The following is a 15138-nucleotide window of genomic DNA, read 5'->3' on the forward strand; positions in this document are numbered from 1 at the left end:
ACATTTCAATTTGGTACAGTATTCCTTGCTCATCTGAAATTATCATTGCAATTATTCATTGTTTTACAGTTGGCTTTGTTTAATTTCTGAGAGCTTATCAATGCAAAAACGTATACTTATAAGTCTTCAGTATGGTATGTGTTGTTTTTGTAAGGTTAATGGTGTATGTACGTAGTTTGTTGTGAGAAAGTTGTCAGTGCCATTCTGCCAAGGTAGAATTGGCTTCATGGAGTTTTCAGACATTCAGAATTTTTCAATGATGTTCTGATCTATATTGCCCTAAACTTACCAAGCCTGTTGACTAAATTCAGTTTGATGGGTTTTTTTTCCTTTTTTTGAAAAATCAAATTTGTTTTCAAAACAGCCAGACCAAGGAAGAGATCAAGCCATTTTGAATTTCAAAACTCAATAAACTTTCGGCAAATTTTCTCAGTCCTAACCTGTGTATGGTAATGCCTGACATTTTTCTTTATTGTGAAAGAGAATAGTTTCAAGTTTCCTGAGCAAAGTTTAAAACTTCCAGTTTTTAGGCTTGTTCTGCCATAAACACCAAGATTTGATTGGATTCTATCGGAATTCAGAGAAACTGCAGAATTTCAACTCAGTCTGTGGAATAGGGATGAAAGGGAGCAAAGATTGTAAAATTGGTGAAGTGGTGCATGTATTCACAATTAATACTTAAAAACTTTACAACTTTACATAGCCTATGTACAAAATAACAGACAGCTAGCAGTACAATAGAAATCTCTACAGTAAATGTATAAAACAACAACTGCAGTGCAATAGAAATTGTCACATCAGAAAATGTACCAAGCAAGAAATGGCAATAAAATAGAAATCGCCACAAGTAAATGTACAAAGCAACAGACTGCAATACAATAGAAATTGACACACAGTAATCCTCAGTAATTATGTATTTTGTGATACCACACTCTTCTAATACATGTCATATGTTCAAACCAAGAAATGTTGAATCAAACTGCTTCAAAACCACTTTGATCAAGTGTGTGTAGAACAAGTGAAACTATCAACATACATATTCAAAGTCTAAGCATCGGGCGAAAATACTCTGCCAGGTGTGAGTCGTCATTAACCCTTTGAACCCGGCTCGGACAAAAATGTCCGTATGATGTCATAGGTCGCCAGGGGGCCAGGGTGCAAAGGGTTAACACATGTTGTCATACCTTGCACAGCAAGGCTAGAGAAGGCAGGGAGCTAGGTAATACTATGTTGAAGAACAGTTTGTAAACTTAGATGATGTAGAAGGGAAAGAACATTTGTTTCCCCCCTCCCCAACCTGTCTGCCCTGTGATTAATGACATATGTACACAATGCTTGAACTCTATCCAGTCCTTTGTACAGCAGGCAATGTCATTGAGCAGAGTGGCAAGGTTTTAAATATTGTTTCATTGTGCAACCAGAATATAAAACAACTTGAAAAAAGTAAATGTTGTTAGACTAGTGAAATGTGCGCCCTCATTGATGTCACTCATTAATTGTGAAAACTACTTTTCACAGCTATGTCTCTGATACAGTAGAGAAAGTGTACAGTTCTCAGGTCTCTGTGAATTTAATGTCCTGTCTGAGATACCATTCCCATCTATCTAGCAATGTATATCTTAAATGACCAAAGTACAAGAACTTTGATGAAGTTACCGTTCAATAACCGTGTAGCAAGTGTGTAAGAATGTGCTAAGTGTATAAGCAGATGAATATTTTTTGAACAGCAAACAAATGTCATTATGCATCGACAGTCTTGTCATCATTATTGTTATTATCTTCTGTGTCAACAGTAGTTTCCTTATCACCTTCAGCCGTCTGTTTTGTTGAATTGCCGGCATCGTCATCTCCAGTACCTTGTTTCACACTCTGTGTATCTTCTGCGGTTTCCCCATTGATCAATTGGGAGGGTTTCTGTGGCAGTATTAAGACTGCGTCTGGATAAGCCTTCAATGCGTCCTGCACTGCCTTGGCTGTGAATCTAACTAACAGGGATGAACTTGAGGCCTTGATGTGTCCTGACGCCGGCAACCAGGACGAATTCCCTGTCATGGCATGAAGCATTGTGATTACTGTTATTGTCAACAATTAGACTATAGAAACATGCATCGATGCATTAGGCCATTTAAAGAAAATTCTTTGTTTGCCATCCTTGGATTTTTGAAAAACCTACCAGCTAGCCAGGAAAAAACAAACACAGACAAAAAACACAGGCGTATTAACATAAGCTCAATTTTAGTCTAGTTCTTGTGGAAAAACAATATTTTATTTGTAATAGCGTTAACATTGTGTTTGTTTTCTTAATTTTCTCTGAAAACCTACCAGCACACGGACAGCAACCAAAGAATTTTATTTAAAAGCACCTTAGTTTCTGTAGTCTCACTTATGCATTCATTTTGTACCTGGTACTTCCAGTTTCATACTGATAGGAAATTTTGAAGAAATACATTCTTTATTTAAAGTAAACACTGAATCATTCCTCTCTGAATTAAAGAATGGTTTATAAAGTAAACTGTGAAAGAGTTTACAAAACGCAGAGTCAAATACCAATCTGGGCAGTCTGCAGACCCAAAGAGGGGAAAAGAAGTAAACATAGGGCCAAAGTCCCTGAAGCTACTATAGACATGGATACAAAATTAAGTATTTCCTGACTGTATGAAATGATCTCACTAAGGTCATCCTAGGGACATGTAAACCAAATATTAAAGCTGTCTGACCAGCGGTTTTGAAAAAAAAACAAGCGACTCAACAGTTGACAGAGCTCTGCTGTGTTATGTAGAGAATAACCTTTTGTGACACATGTATTGATGAAGAAGGTGGATATCTTTGATAGCTCATTTCAGGATGGCCTGACCAAAAAGGGAAAAAATTCCGTAAAAATACAGATTTGCATATTTCATGAGACTATATTAGTCTATAATAGCAAATAACGAGAGTTAATACATTCTAATTAAAGTAAACAAGACTTGCTTAAATCAAGATTTACGTCTTAAAAAAACAGCGTGTCTGTCAGGTTATAAAGAATCTTGAGCAGGTTATCTTTTAATATCAGTATTTTCATCCTATTAACCAAGCATATTTTAACTTTCAAATTAACATTGTAAGTAAGTTCTGTTGAATAAGTTGAGACTGTACGTACTCAGAGAAAGCACACTGAAGAGACAAATGTTTGTAACTTAAGAAGTTCAAGGTCATCAAAAGCATTATAAGGAATCATGTTACACTTTCATTGCACTGTTTACACAGATTGCATAATTGCTATAAATAGCACGAGGAATCTTACAGCTCAGCTTTACCATAAAAACCCTATCACTTTGACCACTCTTTTAATTGACCACTCTATTTTTTTCCTCAAAAAGTCATCTTATTTTATCCTTAGCCAAGTCAATCATAAATGGAAATTAGAACTTTCTCTATCTCTACTTATTTGACCACCCTATCATGACAAACTATTATGAGCAATTTCTTTTAGATAACATAAATGGTGGTTCAGAATATATCAAAGTTGGGATTCAGGAAAGTTGCCTTTACATGTTTTAATCCTCCAAGAAAAGTTGAACTTTCTGATAATTCCACACTAAATTATTTTGGCTTTGATGATTTCCTAATTAATTCAATTATTTAAAATCATATTAATTATTTTTTTCTGGGTGAATTGATAGGGTTTACACAGTACAAGAATTACATACAATGTAAGTCAAATTTTGACCAAAAATGACAAAAAAATTCCTTAAAAATACACATTTGCATATTTCATCACAATTTGAACAAATCTAAGTTGGGTTATCCCTAGGGACCTGTATACCAAATAACAAAGCTGTCTGACCAGCGGTTATGAAGAAGAAGATTTTTTACCAAAAACACCTTTTTTGGCATTAATTTGCCTATTTTCAACAATATCAAAAAATTAAAAAAAATAGTTTCTCAAAATCATATTTTTCATCTACACAACAAATATCAAATCAGTAAGTACTGCGGTTCTCAAGATATTTGAGTGGACGGACGCCTCACAAACGGACATACATACATACATACATACATACATACATACATACAGACTGACGACGGACGCCGGACAGATACCCATCCCAATAGCTTCTATAGACTATAGTCTATAGTAGCTAAAAACAGCAAACACTAAATTGAGGACTGAAATTATGGTACAGTAGTTGATATCAACCTTAGCATGTTCATGTACCTATGATATCACCAATACAATTTGTTATAGATTTCCATTATTCACTGATAAACTTGAATTCAGGAAAGGATTTCTTTACTGTAGATTCTACCGTCTTTGTCATGGTGTATGAATTAAAGGTAGTGTATGCTATCAAACACTAGATGATACCCTTTGTGCAGACTTAGGAAATGTGGAGAGTCTTGTAATTGGCTTCATAAAATATCTTTGTCTTGTAATCATTTTATTACAAGTTAACCTTTTACACTTTACTTTGATGAAAATCTCTACACATTGTACCCTATGTTACCCCAGTATACTTGAGATGCAAGATGTTCCTTTACTGATTAATTCATCAGAAATTTTAGCCAATAATATGTTGCAATATATTACTGTCAAACATGTCTTTTTAGCTAGCATCCTCTTAACAAACTTAAGCTAAGTCTGTCAATTCCCTTTCCCTTTATTTCATGGTTATAATGTCATTTTCGCTAAATTGAAAACCTGCTGATTGCAATGAAAATCTGAAAACCCTAGAAAAAGCATGCAGCTAATTCAAAGTAATTATATTATTTAGAAAACTGAGTCGTATTACTTACAGAACACATCACCTGGCTTGAGGTCAAGCACTGGCTTTGCCTGTGAAATAAATTGAACAGCGCCCTCAACCAACAGAAAAAGTTGTTGGTTTCCTGTTGGGAGGATGAATTAAATTTTAGAATTCATGAATTGTAATGTGAACATAAGGCAATTCAGAATGGTGGTCAATATGATTTATACATAGGCCATTTTGGCAGATACAATGATTTTCATATTGAAATTTAAATGTTTTTCAGAAACATGATGAACCCTGGTAGACATGTCAGTTTGCTCTCTTAACATTGTTCAAAGAAATCAGTTTTTCATTCCTTGTTACTTTGTTTTATTTCAAATATTCATTTTATCAGAGATAAAAAGGTTGTTTTTCCAGGAAAGCTGTACAACAAAACTAGGCTTTGAATACCGGTCAGGTTTGCAAATCACACAAACTTCTATCAAAGTTACAGACTGCTTTTATGTACCAGGCAAAGTTCAATTGAAAAATATTACTTATTTAATTTACACGATCAGTATATTCTGACCACAGCAAAAATGTTAGTTTGGAAAAATGAACCATGCATCCTGACAGATCATTCTGATGAGATTGGTTGATAAAAAAGTGTAAAATCCACAGCAAGATCTTTCTGTGTTAGTATTAGAATTAAAATGTACCTGTATTTCCATGAACACATATTGGTTAAATATGAAATTTAAAATGTGATTAGCTATTTCGTTAAGAAATCAAAGCTTTACTATGGTTAGTCATATAATGTCCTTGCATTTTAGTAAAAGCATTTTGCTTAGAGAGGCTATAGTATAACACTGTTCAAAGTACAGTATAAATAAAACTGAGGTTTGGTTAAGGTTAGTCGATGAAATCAACATAAATAAATATCAACAAAAATAGGTACTGCTTACATTGTTTTGAACTGAAAAAGAAAGCAAAGTGCACCATGGGTAACTATCTAGAACTAGGGTATCCAAACTGTGTACATACAGAAATCACATGAAAATGTGATATTTATGTTTATGACTGAAACATGAACTGTGCAAATGATGATAAAAATGTGATCTCTTCTCACTGTGTCTGTCTGTACATGTATTTCTCTCAGATAGGTTTTCCCAAAAGATCATAAATGTTGAAATTTAAATTAAAAAAATGTGATCAGAAATACAATGGCAAACACTCATTTGATAGCACAGAAAACCCCTACAATTCAGAATTGCATGTACATGTCACAATTGACTGATTTAATATCAAGGAGCAACTGATGAATAGAAGGGAGACCTGTTGCTCAGGGGTGCCTGAGAGAGGGAATGCAAATAACGCCCTCATGAGACAGATCTTCCGGTCTCAGTTTTGATTTGGTACATTTGAATTTAACCTTTGCATGCCACACAAACTTGTCAGTATTGTTGACATTATAGTGAGTATTAATACATTTCGGTTTGAGGCTTCATCGATTGATTTCACCTTCTTAAAGTTTGATTGTAGGGTTGGTGCACATAAAAGTAGGTTTATTATACCACACATGCAGACAGGGACCATGTGACTGCTACGAATTCAATGTTAATCATTCAAGATAAACAGATGAAACATTCACTGCAAAGTATAATTTTATTGGTGACTTCGCAAGCACCAAAAGAAAACAGCTGGTATTGCATTGAATTTGTAAGGTTTGCAAGGTTGATTTCAAATGTTGGAAACAGCACATTTGTTAGTATCATCTCAGTGTCCATCCATTTCAAAACCTAAAGTTGAAATGAATAAATAGATACAAGACTGAGAATTGGTCCATGCTAACATGTGTGTTTAACAAATAAACAGGTGTGCACAGTGCAATGTTGCATGCCTTACTCTCAAATAGATCTAGTGCCTGCGTGGAGTCGAGATGCCATTTCTTGTCTACTTTACTATAAGGATCATAACAGCTTTCTACGGGACTACAGACGTAAGCTTTAAGATGAGACAGCAAAGTGTTAATTATCATGGATGCAATGAATATGCAGTACAAGAAAAGGAAAGTAGATGAAATCTGTAAATAATATTTCATCAAATGTATGGTAAAGAAACTGTCACTATTCTTTGATTTGTAATCATTGTTATACACTCTTCAGTATCAAATTTGACATAATTGCTCAGCTCAGAGTTGTTTTTATGCATACACAATATTATGATTGGTGCAAGATATCATTTCCCGATAGAATTTCACAAATGATTTTTGACAAAAATCAAGAACATCAGGAACACTTTTTCAATTACATTGAGCAATATAAATATTGAAAGTTTATTTTACTTACTATAGTCCGTTTCTGTCAGTACAATTTCATTTTTATTGTGTTCATAGGCTGTCGCTGTCATGGCAATCATATAGATAAAACCAACTGGTACTTCACTAAAAATCAGAGTGTTCCATAACTTTTGCATCACCACCTAAAAGAAAGACATTTAAAAACTTTGTTCAAAGTTTGCTACTCAAATTTTCCTACAGTACATTCAAGTATGTTCAAATTGTCTGCCATACAATGCAGTCAACAAAAATCTAATGTAAGCAACACACTCATTGGCTTTGTATAGCCTTAGAAGATAAATTCCCATTTTATGGACCAATCACCAGACTGCTTATATAAGAACACTTACTTCTATTTGCAGCTCTGCTTCATACTTTTGATAGACTCTTCTGGATTTCCATTTACCTATTTGCATCCAGTAGTCGGAAGATCTTGAATAATACACACCAGCATCTTGCTCAAACTATTTCAAATAGGATATTTCCAAAAAATCAAATAAAAAAATGTATGAAAACAAGAGGACATTGTCAAGTAGCAATGTTGTGTTCATTATCACACATACACTGGATAATTTTATCAGATCATTGTCCTGTTTTCCACATTTTGTAAATTACTGAAGAAAAACCCAAACAATAATAACGAAGCAATTTTTATTAAGGTAAAATGTGCTTCAGGTACAGATATTCAGACTCTCAAGTTTTTACAATATTCCTTTGGTCTACCACTGATGAAGGCTCATTTATTGAGTAAATAAAGTTTTCACCAGCCTAGTTTTGTGAAATTCTGGAATTTTCTTTTCCCATAAAGGTAACATAGGGATGTCAGCCATTTTGAACTTTAAATATTGGTACATATTGGGCGATTGTTTCTCTAGTACTAAAATTTGCATGGCAACCCTTGACTTCTATTCTTGATTTTGAAAGATTCAGAATGGTTGAAAGTTTGCTTTAGAAAAGTTTGAGCAAAAGTTTTAAGGCTTCATTTTGGACGTGTGAACTACCTGAACTGATAATTAACTTTCTCTACGTATAAATGTCTGATACCAAGATGATAAAAAAGGTTTGATCAAAAATCACTTTTACTGAGTTTAGTTTCTTTTCAATAATTATTCCATTGAGCGACAAGTAGGCGGCGAACACAGAATTTTCTCACCTCTTGAATAGTTTCATGAATAAATGATTTCTCCAGGCTGATCACATGACATGCAGTTAATGCACGGAAACTGGTAACTCTTTCTTTGCCAGTGAACATTCCTAACAAAGAAAATAATTCACAAACATCTGAATTTTTCAAAATATTACTTCGAATAGTCATAGACATACAGTGGAAATACAATACAATACATGAACCCACTGAAGCCTGACTTTTCTAAGGAATTTAAATTCATAAAAGAAGTAAAACTTTACTTATCAGTAGAGAAAGTGTCTGACAGGTTGGGTTTGTCTTAATCTTTTGCTGATTACTACTTCAGAGATGTACAGTGACTGTATATCGAAACTGTACAAGCTGTACAAATGCATTCACCTCACCTTCTTCTCCAAGACATACAGGTACCTTCTTGGCTTCAATGGTGATAATCTGTCTTCGTCCATCAAGAACTTCCAATCTACGATTAAATTTGTTTAATACAAATGTGAAGAAATTGGCACTCATAAAACACCTCCTTTTCTCTTTGAGTAAGTTCAATGTCAAATCTGGTAAAAAAAGTATCGAGAAATACAGACACACTAACAGGCTGAGAGATGTACAGAGACAAATGGGGATGTAAACAGTACAATGGCATGGCGAAGCAAAAAGAGACTAAAGCAGAAATAGGAACCGTGAGAGTAAAGACCAATTAACTTCATGCAATATAAGAGTCAGATATCTGGCCATTCTATTCAAAACTGTACCACACAAAACCATGACAAGTGAGATTGAGCAGCTGAATAATTAAACAGCATTATTTGAAATCTAATAACTTGATAAGTACATGTTTATCTACAGCAAATCAGCATGCACTTTTTCTGTGTACCAGAATTTTGCCATCAAATCTAAGACTTAAAATCCCTGTAAAAAATGTTTGCCCATCATTATTAAAATGACTTCCTGTAGATCATCACAAATGTATTTAAAGCATTTAAGATCACAACTGATTGGCTGTAGCCTGCACTGTGTACTATATAATGGATAACATCAATAAATCTCATGATCATTAAAATGTGGCACAATGCTGTACATAATGTATGATGGTTTATCCAATGTACAATTGTGAGTATGACAGGCACTTACTTTCCTCTGAGGAGAATGCAAATTTCTTGAGATGGGTCGTTTTGTATGAGTAGACAAGACTCTGCAGGGTACACCACAATTGGCTGCTGTACACTTTGAAGTCGTGACAACATGAATTCCAAGGACTCTGGTGTCCAGTGCTCAAAAAGCGGTACCTGGAAAATGTTGAATAAAAAAGTACTGTATCAGGGACCTATATAAACTTTTCTAATTTGCTAAGTGACAGGCACTAAAAACACATGAAAATTAAATGAATTTTTGTCATAATAAAGAGAGAAGCAAAATATTTTATCAGTGTGTCTAATTACAAACGAATAAATTTATTTTCAATATTTTATAAATATTCCTTCCAAGGCATGAGTGAAATTCATGGACATAAACCTATGGATGCTAAATGGTGAAAAATGGTTTTCCTGGGGGCCCTGTCTAAGTACTCTATCCTAACCTAACCCCAGCAAGTCCTTAGGTGAATAATAATTTATACTATGTCCACTAATTTTCACTCATGCCCTCTCCATTGAAACAGGTATTTTGAAAAGGTATGTGTGTCATTACATGATTAAATTGATGAGTAGCCTACTTAAAATTGGTTCATCTCAGTATTACCATAGACAGTTGAGTAAATGGTGTTACCCACTTCTCCAGTGAACCGTATTTGGATTGTTGATTATCTGCTGAGAAATTGCACGGTTGACTGACAATATTTTTCCCATTTGCACAACTGTTTCTATCAACATACGCAAAAGTTGGAAGAATTCAATTACTTTCCACTGGAAAGTACAGTTGCAATTCTTGAACGGCACATGTACTTGAAATCCCTGACTCAGAGCATCAATGGTTGCTAATTTTAGAAACTTTACCTGTTTGAATGCATTGAGTGTTATTTCTTTATGTAAGACATTCTGATCCACGGAACCGTCTGTATCCAGGTATCTCTTGAGTACATAGTAGTCCTTCATTTCTATTTCAACTCTGTGAAGAATGCGTTTGGCTTCGTCTTTTTTAAGTAGAAGTAATATTGCCCTGTGTTTGGAAAATAAAATGACACAAACTCGACATATAAAACATTCTTTGAGTCACCATTTCATAGTTTGTTTTTGATTTTCAATCGAGTGACAGCACAAGAATTGTATATTGTACAACGCTACTTTGCCACTACCATGTCGCATCAATTATTGCAGTGAAGAATGCAGGTGACTTTTTTACAGAAGATATCAAGGACGTTATACTATTGAAAAATATTGCAAGGATTCATTCATGCATGAGATTGCACCTGCATTGGTTTGAATTCAAAATCCACTGGTAGCAAAGGGGTGCAATGAACATACCATATATATTTACTGCAGATCTACAATAAACACACCAAAGGTAACTAAAATATAAAATACATTTAGAGTTGACAGACTGTCAAAATACACATAAGCTTATAATAACAATTATAAAAATTTCAATTTTATAGGTTGCAATTCAAAACCTACAACACAGATATACAAAGTCAATGCATGGCCGTTACATGTGCTAGCTTATATTTGAAAAGGACATTAGTGAACAGCAGGCAACTTAAAGTGAATTTTATCACACTGTAGTGTACATAGGCAGTCTGCCATTTCTCTGAGACTACACTTAATAATGGAAATTCTGAATAATGTCGATAAAAAAATTGTACCACTCGGCGACAATAGACAGGATTATGAATAAAAACACTGACCTCAAGTGTTTTGATTCAAACCTGGTTTTTTGTTTCAATTTGTATTTCAACTTCACTGAATAACAACACACACAAAGTGTGGTAAAAAATTAAAATATCCAAACATTACATGAAAACATTGCAAAATCATCATTATTTACTTCAGGCACATTACTACTGGGCGACACCCTTTACTTTTTGTAACATTTCATAAATGACAACTTGTGAACAACAGTTGATATATCAAAGCTCTTCTCTAACTTAAAAGTTTCACAGCCAGAACCATACAAATTTACTTCTGAAAAAGAACTTTTTCACATTTACGCCTCCTATTTAGAACACTCCATTAATTCACACAAACTTGTATTTCAACTTCTTTTACTAAATCTTCCCGTACATAGCTGTTCAGATACACTTACTTATTGGGTACTCTAACTCTGGCAGTACATGGCTTATCAAATAAAACTGAAATTTCACCAAAGTAGTCTCCTCTTGAAATGGTTGCTATGACATCAGTGCCTTTCTCTGAAACCACTTCAGCTTCTCCGCTGACAACAATGTAAATACCTTTGGCAGCCTCACCTGAGTAAAAATTACAGGTATGGTATTTGAAAATAACGCTACCAAACTTTTTTTGGTAAACTAACACACAATGCTTTGAAGGACTTAAAACAATGATGATTTTAATCCAAAGATGAACCATTATAAAAATTTACACAAACAATTATGAAAATTTGCATTAAACCTATAAAAAATGCATGCTGACCTGTTGAACCATTCGACACAAGCCATAACACAGACCTTAATGTGTGTTTGCACTATCACATGTTATTTTGTCAACAAATATTTTGTACAATGGTAAAAGTGTCATTATTGCTTTTATTATAAACAAAAAATTGCCTGTAATATTTGTTTTGACCACTAAAATGTTATTTTATCTTTCACTCCTATAGATGTATGGCAAAAAAGAATTATGATAATTTTTCAAGCTTGAAACTCAGAAATCATTCATACTATCTATCCATATTCTGTTTTCCTTGACAAGTTTAAATTACAGTAGTTAATATTAGTTAACTATCCCTACACTCAGATGTTTTACCTTTCTGGAGGATATCCTGTGGTTCCATAATATCGACTTTTTTAACATGTCTTGCAATTCTTTCACATGTTTTATCATTGACACCTCTGCCTGGTGGCAGTGGTAGGCTGTACAGACAGTCCTTCAACATTGCAAAGACAAAGTCAGGCAGGTAATGTTGTTTGTTGTCTTTGTTTTCCGACTCAGAACTGATGATGCTCTTTCTGTCTCCTTTCTTTGATGGAGATGATCCCATGGTGAAGGTTATTGATTAGACTTGAACCTGAAAATACATGAATTTGTAAAACGTAGGAGGGGTTTCAGTTTAGAAAAGCTGACAATATGCTTAACTTTCAGAACATGTGGATCAAACTATTTTTTCCACATAGTGTGCCCTCTAGCTTTTAATTAATTCTATAAGTCAATTTGCATATTCCTTGAAGTTTGTTTGAGTCAGCCCAGTAAGTAATACATGTTTAAATATTGTGTAAAATTCTTCTGAGTCACAGAAAGAGCTCTTGAATCAATGGTGTAATAGATTGGCATCACGCATCATTCTTCATCAAGTGCGATTTGATGTGATAATCATGTGTTTAAATGTCGATCAATAATCCAAACATACCGGTAGTGTGAACATTGATGTTTATTTTATCATCAAAGTTACAATCGGTAGTTGGTGAAAAGTTTACATATTTTAGCCAGTGTCATGAACATAACACCCAATAACAATAAACTTGTGCTGAAAAGATTAATATTTTCATATAAACTGTAACTGCAAAACATTTAATTCATTCATAAACTGAAATTTTTTATTGCTTTGTTTTGTTTTTTGGCCCTGTTTTTTGGCCCAATGCACACACACCTACATTTTGTCATTTCATGCAAAAGCCATTCTAAAGGAATAAAGTTGGTTGAACAAACAAGAAGATTACTGGTATTAAATAGGAATATCATTAATATTTAAAGTAATTTTGCATATGATATTTACACGTAATTGATGGAACGAGCGTCACATGGTTACCATGACACCAGACAATGTTGTGTGCCACCAATAGTCAAATACAATATTTTAGGTCTGTTGGCACTACTTAGGGGTATCGAGGGAAGTCATTTCAATAAGTGTGAAATACAAAAACACAAAAACTGACCTACTGAGAGTATGTGTTGCTTATCAACCTGTTGAATACGATGGTTGTTCAACGATGTACGATGTACTTCCAGAGAGTGTACTCCGCTCCAATAGCACCCCGCAACTCCGCTACAATTTCTGATCGACCTTGAGGAGTTATTCGCGACGAATATAACCAGACAACTTCGAGAAACCAAAGACTGCTTTGAAATTTTGGAGAAAGGGATGGTAAATACAACAAACCATGTTGCTTGCAAGGTGCCTGTTGATGTTGCAGGTGGAATACTTTCGACTTCAGTTCAAGCGCGGTCAACCATAACGTGATTAACGGAGCAACCGATCAATCGTCTGCGGCGATGCAAAGCAAGACTACCCGATCGATTTTCTCCGGCAATGTGCGAATGTGTCAATTGCCTGTTTTGAGTCAACATGTATTACAAGTATGACACGCTTATTGACAAAGGGCTTAGCAGACAGTTGTTAAACCACCGTCCCTCGTTAAACCGATGAAGGGTATCCATACTACGTTGTTCTCTGCGGCTAGCTACCTCTGTTATTCAAATTTTGATGGACTGTCAATGAAGTCGGATGACCCACAATGACCCTTAGATTTGTTTATCCTCGTTCACAGTCATGCCTCGAGCTAGTCACGTAAATGAGGATATATCTATTTCTGTAATCTAAATAACACCTTCCACTGTATATTTACTCGAAGGAAAAGTAAGACTTAAGGTCTGATATACCATCACATGAAACAGTTTCTATTTCTGCTTGCCCGGTCCCTTAAGGGCTTTTTGCAGCGGGTGTAGTGTTGCTATGGATACAAGCATACAGGAGGCGTGAGACGCTAAGCGAAAATCGATTATTATAGCAGCACTCATGAAGCCTAGCGAAAGTGATATCACCATAAAAATCCACGCCTTTTAATTTTCTAATCACACGAGTCTTTCAGTACCGTGAATTCAAAATGGATAAGAAAAGTGATAAATTACGACTATGACTCTTTGAAACCCAGAAAATAAAATTCTGAGATGTAGACCTACAGAAACGCAAGTGCTGCATCGAAAACTGTCGTAAGCTTATACTCTTTGTTTATAAAGTTTTCTACTTGCGTTAGACAAAAACCAGGTTTAAATAAATAAATTAATGCCAATGGTTTCATGTAATATGAAATCAAAACATGTCCAATAGGCCTAATGTGATTCAAAGTAGATAATTTACCGTAACCAGTTCCAATAACAATAACAGTAGGGTCGACCTGGCCGTTCAATAATAAAATGTATATCGCATGCAAAGAAATTCACTGAACTCTCGATGATCAAAGTTCATCATCGGGAGCTCAGTCTTCAATGTTTTATCGTTGTGTTTGTTTGTTTGTTTGTTTGTTTGTGAATACATACATAGAGTAAATTACAACGTAGTTGAAACATGGAGATGTAGGTTTGTTTGAAATATAGCTGTAGGTCTAAATGAAATATAAAACGAAAACCAGAACAGCACACACTCTGCCTAACGTAGTAGCATTCCACACGGACAAATATCCATTCAAGAATGACTTTCGCAAAAGTTATATGTGAATGTTCGGACAGAAAGTTCGTGCTGTTCTAGCTTTTTATTTTACATTTTATGTTTCATTTCTTGCTTTATTTTCTTTTAGTTTCTTCGTGTTTCAGCTATGTTATTATTAGCTCTATGTAAACTCTATGGGAAATTAAAACGCATATAACAAATCAAACTCGTGAGGGCGCGAGGCTATTTCGCATGCAAATACATATGTGCCTAAGTGCTAGTTGCGCAGTGCCAGCAGAAATTTTTATGATATGCTCGACATAATTCAAATTTTAAAAAATGTCCCTCATAGGATCATCAACGATTTGAATACCAATTGGCAAGGTGAAAAGTAAAAAAAAACGTTTTGGTGTGTA

At 34.5% G+C, this 15138-nt stretch overlaps 1 protein-coding gene across 2 annotated transcripts; it reads right to left on the reverse strand.

Annotated features, from left to right (window-relative positions):
- Positions 1–4: 4 nt before the first annotated feature.
- Positions 5–14067, reverse strand: LOC139142855 (uncharacterized). Of its 2 annotated transcripts, XM_070713025.1 has the most exons (12): positions 13233–13694; positions 12106–12367; positions 11426–11588; positions 10180–10342; positions 9320–9474; positions 8578–8654; positions 8201–8301; positions 7398–7511; positions 7058–7190; positions 6615–6713; positions 4777–4869; positions 5–2045 (listed from the first exon to the last, which is right to left on the reverse strand). In XM_070713025.1, the coding sequence occupies exons 2-12, from the start codon at positions 12338–12340 to the stop codon at positions 1741–1743; spliced, it is 1638 nt and encodes a 545-aa protein (XP_070569126.1). In that variant the 5' UTR covers positions 12341–12367; positions 13233–13694; the 3' UTR covers positions 5–1740. The 2 variants fall into 2 exon arrangements, with proteins under 2 accessions (XP_070569126.1, XP_070569127.1); XM_070713026.1 differs by lacking the exon at positions 6615–6713 and having other exon boundaries at positions 13233–14067.
- Positions 14068–15138: the final 1071 nt, after the last annotated feature.

The sequence above is a fragment of the Ptychodera flava genome, chromosome 10 (assembly GCF_041260155.1).
Source record: "Ptychodera flava strain L36383 chromosome 10, AS_Pfla_20210202, whole genome shotgun sequence".
In the NCBI taxonomy this organism is placed as follows: domain Eukaryota; kingdom Metazoa; phylum Hemichordata; class Enteropneusta; family Ptychoderidae; genus Ptychodera; species Ptychodera flava.